General features: G+C 48.1%; 1 protein-coding gene across 5 annotated transcripts in view; it reads right to left on the reverse strand.

Annotated features, from left to right (window-relative positions):
- The window catches only part of LOC135221954 (ubiquitin-protein ligase E3A-like), a 173256-nt gene that overhangs the window by 143585 nt on the left and 12049 nt on the right, over window positions 1–17622 (reverse strand). For all 5 annotated transcript variants that reach the window (XM_064259998.1, XM_064259999.1, XM_064259996.1 and 2 more), the window contains exon 2: window positions 2804–2996. In XM_064259998.1, the coding sequence (XP_064116068.1) occupies window positions 2804–2996 (193 nt within the window). The remainder of the gene's footprint in view (window positions 1–2803; window positions 2997–17622) is intronic.

The raw sequence follows: 17622 nt of genomic DNA on the forward strand, positions 1-17622 counted from the left end.
TGGAAATATCCACACTATTCAAACCAAAAGCCCTAAAAGCAAAAGTCATAGATGATGGATAGGAAGAAGGAAGGGAGCTGAAAATAAAAAGCAGGAGGAAGAAGTAAAAACAGAGTAGAAGAACAACAGGACAGAGACATTTAGTCAAATGGGGGAGATTTGAGAAAAAGTGAAAGATAGTAGAGGAGGGAGGAATTAAGAGTATAAGAGAAAGGGTTGTAGGATGTTCCGTCACGACCCGGGCACTTGAGGGAGTAGTATTGCACTCCCTGAAGCCAGGGTCCCCTTTTCCCCTCACCACATTAAGGAATCCTATTCGAGGGGAATCGCAGGACTAGAGGAGCCCTCGCACTCCGGAGAGGCGCTCCGCTGAGGAGCGGAACAACGCTCTTGCATGGCAGCAGAATCACTAGCTGACACCAGGACTAGTTGATCACGTGGACATGACCATGGACCAGGTGGAGAGTAACGTTCACCTGACTGATGAGAGCTAGTAACGTCCTCATGACATGTCCCAGTCCTCAAAGAGGTCAAAACTCCAGGAGAGGACTGAACAGAGGACCTCCTACCAGTCTTGCCACGTGCACAATCTTGCGAGACCATCAACCCTGGGACCCAAACGATTGCTGCATGAGCAATTACCAGTAAGGCTTGAGTCACCTGAGCAACTCACCCCTTCCCTCCGCACCGTGCCTGCAAACGAGAATCCAAGATAGTACTAGTCCTAGAGGCAGAACCTCTAGGACTAGAACTTGAAGTAGGAGCCAAAGCTTGAACTCCTACGGTCCCCGACTCGAGCGTTCCTGGGGGCGACGAGACGGTCCATTCCCAAAGGAACAGGAGGAACAGCAGAAGGCCCTTGAGAAGTCCCAGATAGAGTCTTCCTGTTGGGGGGGAGGGGAAGACAACCTTCCTTCTTTCTCACCAGTTCCCTCACCAGGGAAGCCTTGAGATGAAGGGGGGAGGCAGCAAGACGACCAACGACAAAAAGCGACAACGACAAAGATGAAGACGAGGGAAAGAAGACGACACCTTGTGCTTCCTCTTGGACTTCTTCTTTGCCAGCTTCCTCAGCAGAGCAGTCAGATTCCCCATCCAAGGTGCCACTGGAGCAACTGCCAAAGCAATGGGCTCCAGGACAGAAGATGCTGGCACCACAACAGCAATCGCATGCTCAGGGACTGGTACAGCAGCAGGCACAGGCACGGGGTTGAAGGCTACCGGAGGGAGGTCCAAGGGAGATGGAACCCTGGAAGGATGCTCATACACTGTAGGGGGAGAGAAGACTGCATAACCTGGGGGAGGAGGAGGCAGGAATGGTGCTGTCCTCGACGTATATAGCCTAGACGACACTACCACCGAAGGTGTTAGGGTGGTTACATGCTGCGTGTATACCAGATGAGGGGGAGCCACATACCCAGGCACAGACAGAGTGTTTGTCGTCCCCCGCCGCAGATCCATGCGTCACAGAGCAAACAAGAAATGAGACAATCAGTCTGATACCAGGAAGCCACAGCTCCGCCAAGCCCACTGCAAATCCCAAAACGCGGAGGCTGTCACACCTGAGGGGGCAAAAGTCGGGTTAGTTAAAGAAATCCATGCTCGACTTAAGGGGGGAGTGAGCAGAGGCCCCTGAGTACAACTCTGAGTCAGCAGCCATCCCCCCTTTTTCTACGCTTGACGATTCAACTGAAGAGACAGAGGTAAAAATTCTCCCCGAAGGGGAAACAGTAAGTTGAGGAAGCTTACGAGGAGAGAGAAAGGACAATGAAGAATCAATCGCCAACGGAGTCGATGGGGGAGTGTAACCCTCTGACAAAGCCTTGGAAGTTTTCCCCCAAGATTGCTTCCTCCCCTCATACCTTCCCCACTGCTCAGCCGACCAGGAGACAAAAGTATCACAAGGATTAATATTACACTCACGCCCTCGGCACTTCACGCAAAAGGTGTGAGGTTCTATCTCCAATTTAGAATGGAAGCTACCACACTTCCTGCCCCCCAACTCCAGGACAGATGCACTGAGAAAATGGGGGGCATTTGGGCTTCAGTGATTCTTGGGTTTGCCTCTTACTAATGATAACAAACAGGTAAACAATCGCACAAAGAATGCAAAAAATTTCACCAAGAACAAAAACAAAATCTACGATGACAACAATGGGGCAGAGAGCGAAAGTATGTTTGTTCACCATGGCGGCTGAAAGCAAAGTGGAATGTTTATGTTTGGTCAGGTGGGACTCCCGACTATCAGACAAGCAGTTACTGCCTAATGCTGTTGTCTTCTACTACCAATTCAAGCCTACGCTGAAAGTAATTCCTCCGTTGTGTAAAGGAACGAAGGTTTGTATAGTGCAGGAACAAACTTGAATTTCAAGTCAATGGTCCCTGAAGGCTTGTTCCATATGAAACGTGGACTGTTTTCTGACTAATAATAATAATAATAAAGTATGCACAAGGACACAAAATGAAGAATTCCTGACAAGAATGTAAACATTCTAACACAATCTGGTAAAAACAGGTAATTAGAGACCATCCATCTGGGTCAGCTAAACATTAGTATTCTTTTGCTTATTTTGAATGCTGATACCACCTAACAGTGTAAAAGAAGTAAGGGAACTTTAGCAGAAGGTAAAAAGCATCCCAAATAATATGAATTTTAACCTCCCATCTTCTGCTCAAACAAAAATTTTGCTCTAATATCAGCCATATGAGGTTTATTCTTCTGCAGACCACAAAATGGCAAAAGAGAACAACAAAAAGACAAAACCCAACCTAAAAAACTCTAAACAGGAGTCAAGTATCCTACCTTCCCTGATGAGGCACAATTGGGGTTGTCACAATTTGGATTTCCACATCCATCAGTAAGCTGGAAGTAATATTTTTCAATTAGCTGGGCCGCTGCTCGCTTCATATCTAAGTCTTGTGATTGTACTGTCCAAGACTCTCCTTCAGTCTGTGTTTCACTGCCACTTTCTTCCTCATACCCCAGACTTCTACGTCTGAAACAGAAATACATGACAGAAATTAGAAACATTTGATTAATAATCTATTTAGGATGAAAGAAATTAGACAAGTGTTTATTAATACTCACTTAACATCCTAAAGCTACCAAAGCTGAATAAGCTACTTGCAAAGAATTTAATCAATGTTTGAAGTTTATCATAATACTGTCATAGAATTTTTTCTGAAGGATTGCCAATAAAAATCTTTAATAAATTTAAAATTCTATTACTGAATCTTTGAACAAACATGGGTAGGTAAATCAGAGCAGTGTTAAGACCTTGCCACTCTTACACATACGAAAATTTATAACTTGTATTTCATGATACTTCCCAATATTAAAGGAGTCATATTAGTCATGCTGTATTGTGACTGTGGATGTCTGCTGCAACCAGAGATTTATCATTTTAGACAAAGAGGTTTGTAGTGGTAGGTTTCCATTTCATAACACTAGCAGTTATGACTTGGACCATCAATGGTTGGTCTCTTCTGTCAACTTTCAAAAGAGAAATACACAAATTTTTTTTCAAGTAAATATGATATTGTTATGATACAATAAAGTTTTATACATACTTACCTGGCAGATATATACTTAGCTATTTGACTCCGTCGTCCGACAGAAATTCGAATTTCGCGCACACGCTACCTGCAGGTCAGGTGATCTACTTACCTGCCGCTGGGGTGGCAGGACTAGGAACCATCCCCATGTTCTATCATATTTTTTCTATACCGCCTGTCTCCTGAGGGGAGGTAGGGTGGGTATAATTTTGTATATATCTGCCAGGTAAGTATGTATAAAACTTTATTGTATCATAACAATATCATTTTTATACATTTAACTTACCTGTCAGATATATACTTAGCTGATTCACACCATGGAGGTGGGAAAGAGACAGCTAAATATAGAATCAAACAGGAATCACAACTATCGTTGTAGGTAATAAATAAATAAAACCTTGGTTCCTACCTGTTTTTAGACTGAAGACTTCATGAATACAATCCAGGAGTCTAGACAGTCTCAAGAGCCTCAGCGAGATATTGATTCTATGGCTAAGAGTTCTTGTGGTTTCTGCCAAGGGGTCTTACCCGCTTACTTGGTAGATCCTGAAGGACTACGTCAATGGGTGCTATCCACTTACTTGACAAGACCTATACAAGGAGCACAACATCGATCCCGATCACCTCAACCTATTCCCATGTTAGTTCTAAGATTGCAAGAAGTTATCCCTAACCTCTTGCAAACGACCACAAACTCGAAACACAAACATTTCGTACAGTAAAGTAACAAAAATAAAATAAAATTAAAAAAAAAAAAAAATGTTTGTACAATCTAGTCAGTAAAAAGCACGTCTCCTTGATTCCCCCCACTGATCCAAGCTCGGACGTCCGTGCGCCCCAGCAAGCATACTAAATTCAGCAGAAAAAACCAACAACTCGTCTCACAAGGTAGATCTATGTACTATCAAATTTTGAACAAATACAAATTTTTCTAAGGATCGTTATGTGCTCCCAGCCCACCCCGCACTGTATCGGCTGATACAAAAGGACCCAGAGAGAAACATCTTTTCATATGTACTTTAACGTCCTTGAGATAGTGCGATGCGAACACTGAATTACACCTCCAGTAAGTCGCATCCACAATGTCTTTTAAAGACATGTTCTTCTGAAATGCTAATGAAGTGGCTACCGCTCTAACCTCATGAGCCTTCACTCGGAGAGTCCTGAAAGAGTCTTCAGTCAGTCATTATGAGCATCCGTAATAATGCTCCTCACAAAGAATTCTAATGCATTTTTTTGACATGGGTCTACTAGGATCCCTAACTGCGCACCACAGGCTTTGTTTACATCCGTTTAGTTCATTCTTCTTCTTTAAATAGAACTTCAAAGCTCTAACCGGACATAAAGATCTTTCTAATTCCTCTCCTACTAGATTTGAAAGTCCTTTAACTTCAAAAACTCTTTGGCCAGGGTTTAGAGGGGTTCTCGTTCTTTGGCCAGAAACAGAGTCTGGAAAGAACAAATTGCCGCATCACTCTTAAATCCTACTCGAGAATCTAGAGGTGTATTTCACTAATTCTCTTCGCAGTCGCCTAACGACAACAAGAAAATACATTTCTCGTTAGATCTCTAAACGACGCATTGAGAGGAGGTTCAAAATCTACTAGATGATAGAAATCTCAAAACTACATCTAGGTTCCAGTTCGGAGTGCGAGGAGAAAAGGTTTTTGAGGTTTCAAAAGATCTAATAAGATCGTGGAGGTCTTTATCTTCTGCAATTCACAAACCTCTGTTTCGAAATACGGCCGAAAGCATACTTCGATAACCTTTAATGGTAGAAACTGATAATTTTGATTCTTCTTCCCTAAGGAAAATCAAGGAAATCAGCTTATGTTGGTTCACAGAGGTATCGGAAGAGGACAGTTTATTCTTCTTACACCATCTTCTAAATACATCCATTTTTGATTGGTAGACCCGAATAGTTGAAGATCTCCGGGCTCTAGCAATTGCTTTTGAAGCTTTGCTTGAAAAGCATCTCGCTCTGACATGTCTTTCGATAGTCGAAAGGCAGTACAGCGAGAGCGGGGAGGTTTTGATGGTAACCTCTCGAAATGGGGTTGTTTGAGAAGATCTCTCCTGTGTGGAAGAGATCTTGGGAAGTCCACTGCCCATTCCTGTACCTCTGTGAACCAATCTTGAGACGGCCAAAAGGGAGCGATGAGTGTTAGTCGTCCCGTCCCTTGATGCCGCAAACTTTCGTTAACACCACTCCTAACATTTTGAAGGGAGGGAAAGGCGTAGGCATCTAGGCCGGCCTGACCAGTCCAGTAGCATGGCGTCCACCGCTATCGCTCTCGGGTCTTCCACTAAGGAGCAAAAGTTCTCTATCCTTCTGGATAGGTAGGTGGCGAATAGGTCTATATGTGGACTGCCCCACAGGGACCACCAGAGCTTGACACACCTGAATGTGAAGGGTCCATTCTGTGGGTAGAAACTTGGTTTAACCTGCTTAGCCTGTATGCTCTGATGTTCTTCTCTCCTTACACGAATCTTGTGAGAAGAGTCACTTTCTTCTTTTGCCCAATACAACAGCTCTTTTGTTATATGGAACAGAGAAAGAGAGTGAGTTCCCCTTGTTTCTTGATATAGGCCAACGCTGTGGTGTTGTCCGAGTTGACCTGTACCACTTGACCTAACACCTGTGTCTCGAAGGCTTTTAGAGCTAGAAGAACGGCATAAAGTTTCTTTGGAGTTTATATGCCAGTCTAGCTGATCCTTCCTCCATTGGCCTGATATTTCTTTTGTCCCTAGAGTCGCTCCCCATCCTTCTCTGAAGCGTCTGAGAACAAGATTAGGTTTTGGGTTCCGAACTTCTAGAGACAAGCCCTCGTTTATTCTTTTCTAAGGGAAAAATCCACCACTTCAGATGATCTTTACTTCCAGAGAATACTGAAAGTGTCCGAAAGCTGTCCGTTCTTCCAACTCCAAATTCTTCTTAAGAAGAATTGAAGAGGGCGAAGTGGAGTCTTCCTAGCGAAATGAACTGTTCTAGTGAGGAAAAGGGTTCCCAGAAGACCTTACCACTCCCTCACCGACTCCGTTCTTTCTCTAGGAAGCTCGAGATTTTTTGTAATCCCGAGCATCCTTTCCTGGGACGGAAAAGCCCGAAAACCCCGAGAATCCATCCGAATCCCCAAATAGACTAAGTTCTGACTGGGGATCATCTGCGATTTCTCGAGGTTCACGAGTAATCCTAACGTCTTTGCTAGGTTCAAAGTAGACTGTAGGTCCTCCAAACACCGTTTCTCTGACTTGGCCCGGATTAGCCAATCGTCGAGATACATTGAGATGTGTATCCCTTCTAAATGAAGCCATTTGGCCACGTTCCGCATCAGATACGTAAATACCTGAGGGGCGGTCGATAGGCCGAAGCACAAGGCCCTGAATGGAAGATTGTCCTTGAACAACAAATCTTAGATATTTTCTTGACGATGGGTGAATCGGAACATGAAAGTAAGCATCCTGAAGGTCCAGGGATACCATCCAATCCCTGACGGTAGGGAAGACAGAACTGAAGCTGAAGTCTCCATGGAGAACTTCTTTTTCTCCACGTACCTGTTCAGGACGCTTACATCTAGGACGGGGTCTCCATCCCCCCGAAGCCTTTGGAACCAAGAAAAGGCGGTTGTAAAACCCCGGGGAGAAAGGATCTTGCACTAGCTCTATTGCATTCTTGTCCCTCATCGACACCACCGTCTGAAGTAGTCTCTCGTTCAGTCCCAGGGTCCTTGTAACTCGTCGACAATCCTTTGGAGATGTTGCCAAAGGAGGTCTGTCTACGAAGGGAATGATGTACCTTCTGTAGGACAGACAGAGTCCAGGGATCTGCTTCTCTTACGGACCAGGCATCCAGAAAGTATTGAAGTCTGGCCCCTACCTGTGCTTGGAGGACATGGCTGCTATTTGCTCTTTTTAAAAGACGGAAGGAAGACCTCCCTCGCTTGTCGAAGGTCTTCTCTCCGAAGTTGATCGAGTTGAAGGGCTCCACGAAAGGGCACCACTGGAGTCCGAGCCACCTTCTTCTGAGTCTTAACTGCAGGTCTACTTTTTCTTTGTAGATTGTACAAGAAGGTCCTGCTTAGCCTTTTCCGACAAGGATCTCGCAACATCCTTCACTAAAGATGAAGGAAACAGATGTTCTGACCGAGGTGCGAATAATAGAGCAGACCTCTGAGAAGGGGAAAACTCCTTTCGTCAGAAAGGAACTGTAAAGAGATCTTTTCTTAACATTCAGATCCAAAAGAGCCGCTAACTCACCAGAACCATCTTGCACAGCCTTATCCATGCAAGAATAGGACACTGTGCAAAGTTTCTGGATCAGAAAAATCTTGGCTCACTCGTCTTCTTAGCCAGCACCCCAAGAGACCAATCCAAGAAGTTGAACACCTCTAAGACGTGAAAAATTCCCTTAAGGTGCTGATCTAATTCCGACATACTCCATGACGCCCTTTGCTGAATTGAGAGGACTGTCTTCTCACAGACTCCTACAAGACTCGAGAAATCTGAATCTGCCGACGAAGGGAGCATCAATCCCATCGCCTCTTCTGTCTTATACCAAATGCCTCTTTTCCCCGTCAGTTTGGAGGGAGGAGAGCAATAAACCGTTCTCAAAGTTTCCTTTTTAGATAAAAAGCCACGAATCTAAAGACTGGAGGCTTTCTTCATTGAGATCGCCGGTTTCATCTTTAAGAAAGCCGAGGATTTCGGGGTTTTTGTGCTCGAAAACAGAGATCTCGGCGAAGGAGGAGCTGCAGGACTAAGAGAATCCGCAAACTCCTCTAGAAGTAACGAGGCTAAAAACTGTTATTGTTATTATACAATTAAGTGTTGCATACTTACCTGGCAGATATATATATGCTGTATTTCTGACGTCCGACAGAAATTTCAAAACTCGCGGCACACGCAGTGGGCGGCCAGGTGGTAGTACCCATTCCGCCGCTGGGAGGCGGATATCAGGAACCATTCCCATTTTCTATTCATATTTTTTATTAATGTCTCTGTCTCCTGAGGGGAGGAGGGCGGGCACTTTAATTATATATATCTGCCAGGTAAGTATGAACAAACTTAATTGTATAATAACAATAACATTTTGTTCATGCCACTTACCTGACAGATATATATATAGCTCGATCCCACCTTCGGATGGTGGGAAGAGACAGAATTAGGAGTTTTTTAGGAAACTTTTAAATTAGTAGGATGATATACATCTTGGTTCCTTACCTGTTTGCAAAGTAGACTATGTGACTTACGTCACGTAAGGCTGCTTTTGCTAAATCACAGAGTTGCCAGCCAGGTGGAGACCTGTAGTGCTGGTGCGCTCTGGATGATCTGTCAACCGGGTGCGAGACCTCAGCGTGACAAGATCATCGAGGCCATACAAATGAGGGCAACGAAGCAACTGACCACCACCTGACCAACTATTCACAAAAACCCAATTACTAAAACTAACTAAAGGATGGGAGATCTTCCACATAAGACTCACCACAACCTAAAAACACAACAACCTAACTTAAACCTAACTAAGGGATAGGGAAAGAGCTACTTCCGGACCCCAATACTGTGGTCCGCAGAAACGTATGGCCCCAGTGCATTACAATCGTCATAAATCGTTCTCACATCCCTTTAGGTAATGTGAGGCGAAAAAGACGGAGGGTTACTCCTCCAAAAGGTTGGGCAATCAAGGATGTCCTTGATTGACATGTTCTTTTGGAAGGCAAGAGAGGTAGCGACGGCTCGTACTTCGTGCGCTTTTACTCGGAAGAGGCTCAAATCAGTCTTCTGGAAAGATGAATGAGCCCTCCCCCCGAATGGTGTCCCCCCCTTAGAAAGAAAGCAACAGCATTCTTCGATAAAGGTAACTCTGGTCTCTTCACAGAGCACCAGAGGTTACCTGAGGACCTCTTACCTCTTTCGTTCTATGCACGTAGAACTTGAGAGCCCTGACCGGGCACAGGACTCTCTCTGGTTCTTGGCCCACCAGACTTGACATACCTTGATCTCGAAAGTCTTTCGGCCAAGGGTTCGAAGGATTTTCATTCTTTCGCCAAAGAAAGTTGGGTTCAACGAGCAGACAGCATTGTCCCCTTTGAATCCCATTAACTTGCTAAACGCTTGAATTTCACTAACTCTCTTAGCCGTCGCAAGAGAAGTTTAGGAAAAGAGCCTTCCTTGTCAGGTTTCGAAGAGACGCTGCCTGAAGCGGTTCGAAAGTGCTCGACATAAGGAATTTAAGGACTACATCCAGGTTCCATGATGGAGGTCTCATTTGAGGAACCTTCGACGGTCTCGAAAGACTTTAAAAGGTCATGGAATATCCTTGTTGTCAGACAGGTCGAGGCCTCTGTGCCTAAAAAACGCTGACAACATGCTTTTATATCCCTTGATGGTAGGGACCGCTAATTTCTGCACATTCCTGAGAAAGAGCAGAAAATCAGCTATCTGGTTCACAGAGGTCGAGGAAGAGGAAACTCCCTCCTTTTTACACCATGCCCTGAAGGAAGCCCACTTCGATTGGTAAACAGCTCTTGTGGAAGCACGTCTCGCATGTGCGATTGCTGTCGCAGCTGCTTTCGAAAAACCTCTCGCTCTGGCCAACTTTTCGATAGTCTGAACGCAGTCAGACCCAGAGCGGTCAGAGAGGTTTGGTGAAACCTTTCGAAGTGAGGCTGTTTGAGTAGATCTTTCCTCCAGGGCAATGTCCTTGGAAAGTCTACAAGGAAAGAAGCATGACCTCTGTGAACCATTCTCTCGCTGGCCACATCGGAGCGATCAGGGGGGTTAACCTCGTCCCTTTCCGAGGCCGCAAACTTCCTCATGACCTTTCCCCCAAGAATCTTGAATGGTGGGAAGGCGTATAAGTCTAGGCCCGTCCAATTCCAAAGCAAAGCGTCTACCGCGATTGCTTCTGGAATCCAGGACCGGGGAGCAGTAAAGAGGAAGTCTCTTGGTCCTTGACGTTGCGAATAAGTCGACCAGGTTGTGGACGTCCCCACAACGTCCACAGGTCTCGACAAATGTCTTCGTTCAGGTCCATTCCGTCGGTAGGGACTTGGTTCCGACGACTGAGAAGGTCTGCCCTGACGTTTTGCACTCCTGCAATGAATCTCGTCAGGATAGTCACCTTTTTTCTCTTTGCCCACAGCAGAATCTCTCTCGCTAGGGAAAACAACGTTCTGGAGTGTGTTCCTCCCTGGTTTTTTTTTAAATAAGCGAGTGCTGTGGTATTGTCCGAGTTTATCTGAACAATCTTGTTCTCCAAACTCTTTTCGAAGAACTGCAGGACAGAAATACTGCTGCCAGTTCTTTGACATTTATATGCCAGGCTACCTGTTCCCCTCTCCAGGAGCCTGACACTTCCATTTCCCCCTAGTGTTGCTCCCCATCCTGTGATGGAAGCGTCTGAAAACAACACTAGGTCGGGGCTCAGAAGACTTAGGGACACTCCCTCTTGAAAGCTTCTGAGGGTCCAACCACCATCTTAGGTGGTTCTTGATTGGAAGCAATCATCCTCAATAATGGCATTGAGATCGTCCTTGGCCTTCCATTCGTCCCCGCAAGGAAAAATTGGAGAGGCTGATGTGCAGTCTTCCAAGGAAACAAACCTTTCTAGCGAGGAAATGGTCCCCAGCAAGACTCAATCCATTCCCTCGCCGAGCAAGTCTTCTTTCCTTAGAGAAAGGCTGAGATCTTTTCTAAGCCTAGCCGCTGACGTTCCTGGGACGGAAACGCTCGAAAAGCCACTGAATCCATCTGAATCCCCAGTACACGATGGACTGTGTTGGGGTCAGATGCGACTTTTCGAGGTTGACCAGAAGTCCCAGGGACTTCGCTAAGGCTAAAGTGAAACTGCAAGTCCTTCAGACACTTCTCTCTCGACGACGCTCTGATCAGCCCAGTCGTCGAGGTACAGGGAAACTCTTATTCCCGAAGATGTGTAGCCACCTCGCTACGTCTTCATTATACTGTGCACACCATCGGAGCCGTGGTCAGTCCGAAGCACATAGCTCTGAACTGCCATACTTTGTTGTCTAAGACAAACCTTAGATACTTTCTTGAAGAGGGTGGATCGGATGTGGAAGTACGCGTCCTGCAAGTCTAGGATACCATCCAGTCGCCCGGTCTCAGCGCTCCCAGAACAGAATGAGGCGTCTCCATCGTGAATTTGTTCTTTTCCACGAAAAGATTGAGCCTGCTTACATCTAGAACCGGACGCCAAACCTGACGACTGCTTCGGTACTAGGAAGATTCTGTTGTAAAAAACCTGGAGACCCCAGGTCCGCGACTTGTTCCACAGCTCTTTTGTCGATCATCTGCTGAAGGAGATCGAACAATACTTTCTTCTTTTCTCCTTGATAGGATGGAGAAAGGTCTCTGGGAGTCGTAGAAAGAGGAGGAAGATCTAAAAAGGGATATTGTACCCCTGGCTCCACGATCTTGAGGGACCAAGAGTCCGTGTCTCTCTCTCTCCACGCTCCCGCAAAAGACTTCAGTCTGGCTCCGACTGGTGTCTGAAGGACATGCTTCTCACTTGGAAGGCTTTGGCTTCAAGGAAGCTCTTCCTCGTGAAAACCCTCTCCCTCGAGGAGCTGCTCTCGAGGGGGGAGCCCCCACGAAAGGGCTTTACTTTCTTCGGCGGTCGAACCGCAGCTGAAGAGGTTGAGGTACGGCTGACCGTCTTGTAGACTGGCCAAAAGGTCCTGAGTTGCCTTCTCTTGTAAGCTGTTCGTCAGGTCCTTTACCAAAGTCTGGGGGAAGAGATGGTTCGAAAGAGGCGAGAACAGCAAATCCGCTTTCTGAGCTGGAGTCACAGAACGAGCTGTGAAGTTGCACAGCAAAGCTCTCTTTTTTAATAAAGCCGTTCCAAATGAGATACGAGCTCCTCCGAACCATCCTGACGGCTTTGTCCATACATGCTAACACGCTGGACAGCTCCCCAGACTGAGAGATTCTGGGCTTCTCGCTTGTAGATCCAGAACTCCCAAACACCAGTCCAGGAAGTTGAACACTTCCAGCGTCCTGAGCAGACCCTTCAAATGATGGTCAGTCTCCGACGCGGTCCAGGTTACCTTAGCAGAGGGTAAAAGCGACCTCCTCTGCAAATCCACTAGGCTGGAGAAATCTCCTTGAGCCGAAGAATGGGGATTACGAACTCCTACTTCATCTTTGGTTCTATACCAAATGCCCCCTTTTCCACTAAGTCTAGTAGGAGGCAAGGCTAAGGTCGTCTTGCCTTGGTCTCTCCTTCGTACCATCCAATCCTGGAGCTTTTTAAAAGCACGTTTCGTTGAGAGAGAAGTTTCATCTCTACAAACTCCGGGGTTTTTCCAGTTTTAGATGAAAGAAAACTGCGAAGGAGGAGACTTGGGAGCTGCGGGCTGAAATTTGTCTTCAAAAGAAGAAGCGCAAGAGTCGTACGAGGACTTTATAGTCCGAGATAGACTGGGGCTGCAGCAGGTTCCTCTTCAACCGATTCAGCCGAACTACTTAGCTCTCCTTCTTCTCTAAACGGAAGAGGAGACCGTCTTACAGGAGAGGGCGTCCTAATGTCAGGTTTTGGCTTGATCAAAGGACCCCTATCCTTGCTAGAGGCAGCCTTATTTCGGGTGTCTTCTTTATGACGCTTACTGCTCGATGAAGGTAGAGCGTCCTGAGGAGGACGAGCGTCCTCAGCGCCTTCCGCAGCAGTCTCACCTGCCCGAGAAGCGCCTTACATTTCTTCTTCGCTGGCATACGTGCCTGTGCGCGTAAACTAGCGTCTGGGGGTACGACTTCTTGGTCAGAATCCCCAAAAACGTCTTGAAAGGCGGTCTGAACGTCCTGCCTAGCGTCCTGCCAAGCGTCCTGCCAAGCGTCCTGCCGAGCGTCCTGGTGAGCGTCCTGCTTAGCGTCCTGGCGACCGTCCTGACGAAACGTCCTGCCTAGCGTCCTGCCAAGCGTCCTGACGAACGTCCTGCCTAGCGTCCTGACGAGCGTCTTGACAAGCGTCCAGACGAGCGTCCTGCCGAACGTCCTCGTACAGAGGGTCGTCCTCAAAAGCGTCCTGACGTAACGTCCTTCTAGAGGACGAACGAGAACGGCGAATCGCCGAAGGAGAAGCGATCGAAGGCGAACGAGACGAAGTAGGTGAAGGAGAAGGAGACTGCTTAGTCCTCTTCTTGACAGGCAGTCTAAGGTTCCTTCCTCCGCTTAGGCTCGACTGGCTGCTGGGCGAGTCCTCTGAGCCATAAGCGAGGATAGCTTGTCCTGAAGGGACAAAAGAATGTTCTTCGTTGGGGAAGAATGAACAGAGGAAAGCAGGACTGATCCTGTGAGAAGACGAGGGGCGAGGGGACGCCTCCTTCCTTCTCACAGGTACAGCTACCTGCTTCTCAGGTATACGCGCCTGTGCACGCAACCTAGCGTCCTCATCGGAGGAGATCCTGCCTCTCTTCTGAGGCGGAAAAACGTCATAAGCGTCCTCCGACGAAAGCGGCGAAAGAGGACGTGAAGCGTCCTCCGCATGAAAATGACAATTTGTCGAAAATTGCATTTTCCTAACTATACCACAAACCTGAGGTCCTTTAACAATGGGAAGGTAACTAGCGGCAGCTGGACGGTCGTAAGCTTCGAACAAGAACGAGAACGGTAGTTAACTGCTTGTCCGATCGTGCGCGCGCCGCGCGCATCCCGGGCGGTGAAGAATCACTTTTGCTTTAGGCCCATGCAAAAAGTGCAGACGTGAGGGGTGGTATGAGGTGGGACTATATGTAAAGGACTCAGGTTTGTATAGTTAAGGAAAAATGCAATTTTCGACAAATTGTCATTTGTTCCGATACGTAATACAAACCCTCGGTCCTTTAACAATAGGAAGACTCACTTCTTGGTGGGTGGAATCTGAGTCTTTTTGGTGAACAGACTGGTGTTCGTCCAACCTTGGAATGCCCTCCCTGGTCGTAAGAGCAAGGGAGGGATCCAAACCTCTGTCCGATTGATCGGGGTGTGCACCGCAGGATCAATGGTCAGACCTCTGAGCCAAGTACTAAGAGAGAGGCAAGCGTATCTCTTCGTACCAGCATTGCAAGAACTTGTTCCTGTACAGGAGCCAACATAAAGTTATGGGTTTGTCTCAAGTAGGCATCCACTCCTTCCCCCTTGTTGGAGGGAGTGGAGGATATTAGCTTCTATCCCTAACTAAAGGGATAGATTGGGGCTCGGTTGAGTAGCTTACCTGCATCGGATTCCTTTCCAGCATGGTGACGACCGTGCCCCTCTGCCCACAGGTAGAGAGAGAGAAAAGATGGAGAAAGAGAAGCCAGTCGCACTCTCATCAACCATTTCATTCCTACAGTCACACCAGGAATCGATGCTGTTCTGCTGCTCGGGGTGCTGGGTAAGCTTACACAACGTGTTGAGCACCACAAGGTCCCAAGGAAAAAAGTATCCAAGGACTTGTGGGCAATATCCCGAAGGTAGAAGGACGTGAAGGTAGTCTGGTTGGCCCAGGACACCTGCCTTCAGGACCTGCGCCACGGAGAAGTTCTTGCGGAACGCCAAAGAGGGTCCAATACCTCTGACTTCGTGGGCTCTCGGTCGGAGCGTACGGATGTCGTCACTACCATCAGCCTCGTACGCTCTCCTGATCACCTCACGCAGCCAGAAAGAAAGCGTGTGTTCTTGGATACTTCTTTCTTGGTAACCCAGTGCTAACGAAGAGGCGTCGACACTCAGGCCTGAGGTGTCGAGTTTTCTTCAGATAGCGCCGTAGCGCCCTCACAGGACAAAGCAGCATCTCATCCGTACATCGTTGTCGGTGAAATCCATTAGGGAGGGGATTGTGAAAGACTCGAACCTGTCGTCAGGGATCGACGGATTCTGAGTCTTAGCTACGAAATTCGGGACGAAATCGAGCGTCACCGATCCCCAGCCCTGGAATGTTTAACATTGAAGGACAGACCATGAAGTTCCCCTACTCTCTTCGCCGATGCCAGGGTCCAGCAAGAAGAGGGTCTTGAGGGTCAGATTCCCTGTCTGACGACTCTCGGAGTGGCTCGAATGGTCTTCCGAGTCAAACTCCTAAGGACGAGAGTCCACTCCCACTCAGGTGGCCTGAGCTCCCTGGGTGGGCAAGACCTTTCGAAGGCTCCTCATTAGCAAGGAGATCTCGAACGAGTTCGAGATGTCCAGTCCCCTCAGTTTTAGGACGAGTGCCAGTGCAGCTCTATATCCTTTAACTGTGGGTACTGAGAGGAGCTTCTCTCCGGCGAAGAAATACGAGGAAATCCGCTACCTGCTGAGGAGTGGCTCTGAGAGGAGATAGACCCCGTCTACGACACCAACCACAGAAGACGGCCCACTTCCCCTGGTACACAGCTGCAGAGGACTGTCTGACGTGTCCAGCCATCTCTGTTGCTGCGCTGCGAGAAAAGCCTCTCGTTCGCAAGAGATGGTGGATAACAGCCAGCCGTGAAGTTGTAGGGACTGGACTGCTCCGGTGGTACCGCTCTACGTGTGGCTGGGCTAGAAGGTTGTGACAGTGGGGCATCTCTCTCGGTCTTCTGCAAGAAGAGACCAGCAGGTCCGGATACCAAACGGCTTGAGGTCGTTTGGGAGCCACCAGGATCATCCTGAGATTGGGAGTGACCAGCGCTCGGCTGATCACTTTCCGAATCAGACAAAGGGAGGAAAGGCGTAGACGAAGAGGTTGTCCCAGGGGTGTTGAAGAGCGTCCTCTGCAGCTGCCCATGGGTCCGGCACGGCTGAGCAAAAAACTTGAAGTTTTTCTTTTTTGTTTGTGGACGGGTGGCGAACAGGTCTATGACTGGACGCCCCCACAGGTTGAAGAGCCTTTCCGCCACTTTCTTTGGGTGGGGTAGGGACCACTCGGTACCTATTACCTGATCCCGACGGCTGAGCTTGTCCGCTACTACATTCCTCTGCCTGGAATGTAGCGTGCTGACAGCTCTATCGAGTGAGCCGTGGCCCACTCGTGCACCTGCACAGTCAACTGGTGTAGCGGGAGAGACACTAGGCCCCCGCCCCCTGCTTGTTGACGTATGCCACTACTGTGGTGTTGTCGCACATCAACACCACCGAGTGTCCCATCAAGCGGTCTTGGAACTCTTGGAGAGCGTAAAACGCCGCCTTGAGTTCCAGGACATTGATGTGAAGGTGCTTGTCGTGATGGGTCCCACACACCTGCAGCCAGCAAACTCCTCCAGGTGTGCGCCCCATCCCTCGGTCGATGCGTCTGAGAACAGCAGCATCTCCGGGGGGGAGTGCGTAGGGGCACTCCTCTTAAGAGGTTCCTGTCGTCGAGCCACCAGGCTAGGTCCTGCCTCACCTTCTCCGTGATGGACACGGGGAAGTAAGGTTGGATCCTTTACCTGTGACCAATCTCCTTAGTCTCCACTGGAGAGACCGCAGGTGAAGACGTCGTGAGGAACTAACTTCTCGAGTGACGACAGGTGGCCGATCACGACTTGCCATTGCTGAGCTGCCTGTTCCTGCCGAGTCAGGAAACCGGCCGGCTGCCTCCCTGAATTTGCTGATCCTCAAGTCTGCGGGGCGGACTTGAGCTGCTACCGTATCGATCAGCATACCCAGGTACTTCATCTTCTGCTTGGGTTCGAGATCGGACTTCTCGTAGTTTATCACGATCCCCAGATCGCGACAAAACTTTAGAAGTCGATCCCTGTCCTGCAGCAACTGCGAGCGGGAGCTCGCCAGGACCAGCCAATCGTCGAGATACCTCAGAAGACGTATCCCGTGCGAATGGGCCCAAGCAGACACCAGCGTGAACACTCGCGTGAACACCTGTGGGGCGGTTGAGAGACCAGAGCAAAGTGCCCTGAATGAATTGGTACACCGTCCCGTCGAAGATGAAGCGGAGGTACTTTCTGGAGGCTGATGGATGGGTATTTGGAAATACGCATCCTTCAGGTCCACTGAAAGCATGAAGTCGTCTCCCTGATGGAGTCCAGCACGGAACGTGCCGTCTCCATCTTGAACCGAGTCTGGCGAACGAATAGGTTCAGGGAGAGAGAGATCTATCACCGGGCGCCAGCCCCCCGATGCCTTTTCCACTAAGAA

Source organism: Macrobrachium nipponense, chromosome 3 (genome assembly GCF_015104395.2).
Source record: "Macrobrachium nipponense isolate FS-2020 chromosome 3, ASM1510439v2, whole genome shotgun sequence".
In the NCBI taxonomy this organism is placed as follows: Eukaryota; Metazoa; Arthropoda; class Malacostraca; order Decapoda; family Palaemonidae; genus Macrobrachium; species Macrobrachium nipponense.